Source organism: Eurypyga helias, unplaced genomic scaffold (assembly GCF_000690775.1).
Source record: "Eurypyga helias isolate BGI_N326 unplaced genomic scaffold, ASM69077v1 scaffold3914, whole genome shotgun sequence".
In the NCBI taxonomy this organism is placed as follows: Eukaryota; Metazoa; Chordata; class Aves; order Eurypygiformes; family Eurypygidae; genus Eurypyga; species Eurypyga helias.
This window is the reverse complement of record NW_010248048.1, coordinates 82,052-87,313: the sequence shown is the minus strand read 5'-3', so window position 1 is coordinate 87,313 and position 5,262 is coordinate 82,052. Positions and strand designations below refer to the sequence as shown.

At 36.8% G+C, this 5,262-nt stretch overlaps 1 protein-coding gene across 1 annotated transcript in view; it reads left to right on the top strand.

Moving 5' to 3' along the window:
• Positions 1–227: 227 nt before the first annotated feature.
• The window catches only part of NWD2 (NACHT and WD repeat domain containing 2), a gene marked incomplete at its 5' end in the record, with an annotated part of 31,778 nt that continues 26,743 nt past the window's right edge, over positions 228–5,262 (top strand). The window contains 2 exons of the mRNA XM_010150920.1: positions 228–337; positions 5,015–5,131. Coding sequence (XP_010149222.1) covers positions 228–337; positions 5,015–5,131 — 227 coding nt within the window. The remainder of the gene's footprint in view (positions 338–5,014; positions 5,132–5,262) is intronic.

Below are 5,262 nucleotides of genomic sequence, written 5' to 3'. Positions count from 1 at the left end.
CAGCAGTGTGTTATCCAAATACGCTGCAGTATTAAGATGTGTGTGAAGCCTCACGTTTGCACATACACACACATTTATGTGAAACGTCACAAGGCGCAACATACAGTTTAGAGATTAAATCCCAGCGCTTGATTTTGATTAGGTTTGTGTGTGTGCATTGTAAGGGATCTTTTTTATGTGAGAAATATCTCTGACTAAAAGAAGAGAGTTCATATAAGTACTGTTAGTAACATCTTTTTCCCCAACAGATACAATAGCAGAAAGGAGCGCCCTAAGAGAACATGTGTATCCTAAGCTGAGAGAATTCTGCAGGGAAAACTACGGGCTGGAATTTCAGGTAGATTTTGTTGTGTTGAATCTTGCATTACTTTCTTGAAACTAATACTGTTTAGAACAGACAACATTTTAAAGTACTGTAATTTTTGTCATATCATTGGAAAAACAGAAAATTGCAAATGTATTTCACTTGTTAATTGTACTGAATTGATGTACTTAAATTATTTTACAGGCAGATTTGAGGCGAATTCTGAATAGATGAAAAAACCACAGGGTTTTACAATGCAACATTGCACTAGTGGTAAAAGCAATATGGCAACAAACTGACAACTTTCACATTAGAAACTTAATGAAACCACCTCAATTTTAGATACTGAAAGTATCTAAGAAGAAATAATATTACTTCTGAATTACTGTGTTATAGAAACCATACTTAAATTAATGCAACCTATTTTTAATTTTGTGTAATTGTCATTGAAGTAGCACCATCTGTATATTCACATAATTGTTACATCACATCTACTCTAACTACCGGTTTGTCTTCCACTGTAATGTGGAAAATAATTTAACTAGGTGAATATTGAAACTGATTAACAAAATTAGTTGAATGTGGAACACTTGTATTGAGATTACATACTGTGGAGTTTGGCATCACGGTTGAAGTCACTGGTACTTTTAAGTCAGGTATATCCTAATTCACAGTCCAGTAAAGTCCTATGTATTTCAGCAGGCCTGGAACTGGATCTCTGCTAAGAGAAATAAGTACGGCATGTGATGCTGTAAAAATGTCGTTCAGTGTTTCAAAAAATCTGGTTCTACATCCTCAAGCCTTCCTCACATACTGGTATTAACCTCACATCTTAGTGACCCCAGAAACTCAGCTCTCCGGATGTACTTTACTTGGAAACAGCTAATGCCTTTTAGACAACATCCTGCTCCTCCCAATGTATTACTCTTGATGCACATGCAGCTGGTTTTTAATCAAAATAACAAGTTCTTAAATTAGGATATTTGCTTTTAATTCCCTGAGTCACAGTGGAGTTGCTGAATCTGCATGGTGGTAATTCCAGAGTGATTTTTGATTATGGCTATAAAAGAATTTCATCTGAAGGTCCTAGCTCATCAGCTGATTGGGAAGTCCCAGCTGCCGTGGTACACGGAAGGAATAGCAAAAGATATGTAAATAATAAAGCATTTTCCTCCTGTTACTACCATGTGATATTAATGGAAAATAGAAACTCTTACTTCTCAGTCATCTTTGAGGAGCCATCTCAGGGACAGGAGGGAAACGTCTCCTCCAAGTAGATCATAATCCTCTGAATTCTTTGTGAGAGAAAACACGTCTGTCTTCAAATGGATTGTAATGTACTCTCTAGGGGAGGAATAATTAAGTTTATTCTAGTTGATATTCATGGGAGCAAATTATTTGATTACAGAGTTTCAACACCAGGAGCATCCTTGTGTGATATGAGGTCTGACACAGCTCCACTGACTCATTTTTGAACACAGGCAGAAAGCTGTCACATGACGGCGGAAGCAAAGTAGAAAAACTCGTACAAAAAGTTACCAAGGGAAAGTAGTACAGCATTTTGGAGGAGGCTGAGGTAGACTGTATCAAAACTTTTTTTTTTTTTTTTGCCTTTTCCATTCCTGATACACTGAGTTTCTTGGGATAGCACAGAAAACCAAGACTCCAGTTTTTAGTGCCAGGGTGTCAAGAAAAGTATTACATACTTTTCAGATCAAGGCATAAATTTATATTACCCTGTGTAGAGCAGAACACACAACTTTTCATCCTGATATGTAATCTTCTACTGACCAAACAGGAACTACCTTGCCTGTGACTACCACAAATGACTACCATACAGGGTGTCCTGAATACACCCTCTTCCTGATAAATCCTGACCCAAATGAAATGCGTTTGAGTGTATTCATCGCTCCAGCTCCCACTGAGTCATCTGGCTGCACTGATAAGTGTTTCAGTTGTTGCAAAGCACGAGATCTGTCAGGTGTCCTCAAGGTGGTGGGAGCTGTTAGGGAACATAACCATCATGTGTGGGGAAGCAGAACTGAATATATTCAATCACTCCGTGAATTTGTTTGCTCGGTGGGCTTCCTTTTCCACTGAGTCAGAAAATATTTCTGAAAAACAGGTATTGGTGAAGACAGAAAGCAAGTAAGCTGAGAAAAAGACTTCTGGAGTGCATGGTGTTTTGTACCTGAAATACAGCATTTTTTTAGGGGAGGACAGAGAGGTTAAAGAAAGCAGTTGTGATGACAGAAAATTTTTGGAGGATAAGTAACTGTACTGGTTTTTGGCTAAACCACAACACTAACCATGGTTAATTATCAGCATCCGCTTTTCTTCTTGGGAATAATAAACCCTTTCAAATCATTTTCACCATGTGGAAAGTGGAATTTTGTATGAATGAAATTTTTGGGTTTTTTTTTAAGCGCTTGGAAGTGATAGAGATAAAATTATTTCATTTCCTTAGAAAAAAATGTGAAACTGTAAATTTGGTAGGACAAAAGCTAAAATAAATAAAAGGAAACACCGAATTCTGAAGGAAAATTCCCTGCTAGGTGACTAGTGTGGAGCTGAACTAGACCAGTGTCAGTCGGCTGTTTGTAAGTTGCTCTCACACAGAGCACTGGTTGTCATCTCACCTTGGCAGCCTTACTGAAAGTTAGAGTGGGTGTTTGTCACATGTTTTTTCCAAGTATAAGTAAAAATGTACTTCCACATCAGATACAGTTGTCTTCTTGTTCCATTAATTTGGTAAATCCTATCTATTTCAGTTAGCATAAAGAATAATTGATAAACCCCTCATTTTGAAATTCTTGGTGTCTTCAGAAGTTTGATGGCTAAGACATATCCTCTTGCAGGACAAAATTATAACACAATAAGATAGTATCTGCCAAAATTGTGTTACCCCATAAAAATAACCTATCACACTGTAACCCACCAAAGGCAGCCACTGAACCTCAACGATGTCTGCTATTCCAGAGAAATTCCTCTTCACATTTACAGAATTAACGTGATTTCTGAACAGTTAATTAAAATAGAAATTGCTTTTGTGTTTCAGATGAACTTGAGCATCACAATAAATTCATTCGACCAGTAATTTCACATGTTTTTGACTGTGTGCTAAGATGCTCTAATTTTATGACTAGAATAATTAAGCTCTATCATACATCATTCAAGTAATCAGACAGCTGAATACAATGTGAAGTTCGATAATGAAGCTGTATAAATAAATAACAGAAGGGAGAGAGGAAGAAGGGAACACTTTTTTCCTAATGAGACTAAAAGCGAAGAAATCAGTGCAAATGGGGGAAATAAGAAGGCTGTTTGAGATGCAGTTTTGTAAAGCAGAAGCTGCTTGTTGGGGAAAAAAAAAGATACTAAGTGTATTTTCTTGGCAGTGTAAGCTACAATGCCTTCTCTACACTGGGGTATTTCACTCATCATCAGTCAGACAGTACCTTAGCTTTCATGTTTGGCAACAGTGTGCTTACTCCAGAAAACACTGACGCACATCCTAAACTTTACTGGCATAAATAACCAATGAGTCTGTTGGTAGTGAAATTTAACATGGGCATAAATACTTCTAGGATTAGGTTTTAAACCTTGACATTTATTGTTATGAGAAATTTCCCAAGGAAATTAACCAGCTGTAAACTGGTGAATTTTACTTTTACATCAACCCATTATTAGTACTTATATTAGGTCTTCAGGCTGAATTTGTGATCTGTTTAGACAGCTGCTTGTTTTCTGTTTCTTGTGGAAACAGCAGAGTGCTTCCACAGTACAAATAATACTACAAATAAACAATATTGTAATGTCTGAATCATATCTTAATACAGTTTTGTGGGTTTTTTTAACTATTCATTTGTTCAAGTTATACATGATGTTAACGATCAATAGTAGCTTAAATGAGAGAGAGTAATAGCATGTACCATAATTTTTATTCCAAAATAAATACATACGTATGATCCCTATTCTTTTTAATTCCCCACAGTAAGAATTCAGCCTTTTAGTTAAAATGTGTAGTGAAATCACACTTTGTCACTTGTCTTCAAATAAGTTTAACATCCATATTCCAGTTTCTACCAGGAGGCTTTTTGCAGCTAATTACCATCAGAAAACTCAGTCTGTAGCTACGGATGAAAGCCTGAACAGCAAGCTGTCTTCCACTGCGTATCTATACAATTCCTGCTTCCAAAGTAACAAAGACCAGCTAACAAAGGGAGTACGATATTGCAGAACCGCATGCATTCTTTCTTTTGAGCCTTGTGCACAGGATGAGTTTATATCCTGTGGATACAAGTGACACGGGGTGTCATGTCATGGTCTTCACTGTGATGCACAGCAAAACTCCCGTTAATTTCCAGAGCCAGGATTTTATCAATGCTTTTGTCATTATTCTTACCTATTTATTATATGCAATCTAGTAGCAAATAAAGACTAAATCAGATCAAGATCTTGTCCTGCTGATCTCTGAAAAAAAATATTAAGTGAGAGACTGTCCCAGGAGGGAAAATAAGAAGCTTGAATTGTCATTTACCTAAGGAAACCCTGCCAGTCTGTGTGAGGACTGGATATAGACCTCATTGCCTTTCACTGCAGTGCAGACCAGTGCTTAGCGGTACACAGAATGATGACAAAAATAAAATTTTAATTTGGTAGGTAGAAAGGGCACATGATAAAGTGACCGTGTTGCATACTTTTTTCCAGGTCATAGACTTATACTGGGGAGTGGAAGCAGACGAGTGGGACAGTCCTGAGCTGCAACAGACTCGTATGAAGCTGTTAGAAGATTGCTTGAAAAGTTCTGCAGGTCCATGTTTTGTTGTGGGTATAAAAATAATGTTTTACTTTACAACAAAAATACAGTGTTAGCTATCCTAACATGCATGATTCAGTAATAAATGTATTCTTTTCTTCATTCTAAAATATTTTATATTCCTCACTGCATAGTTGCT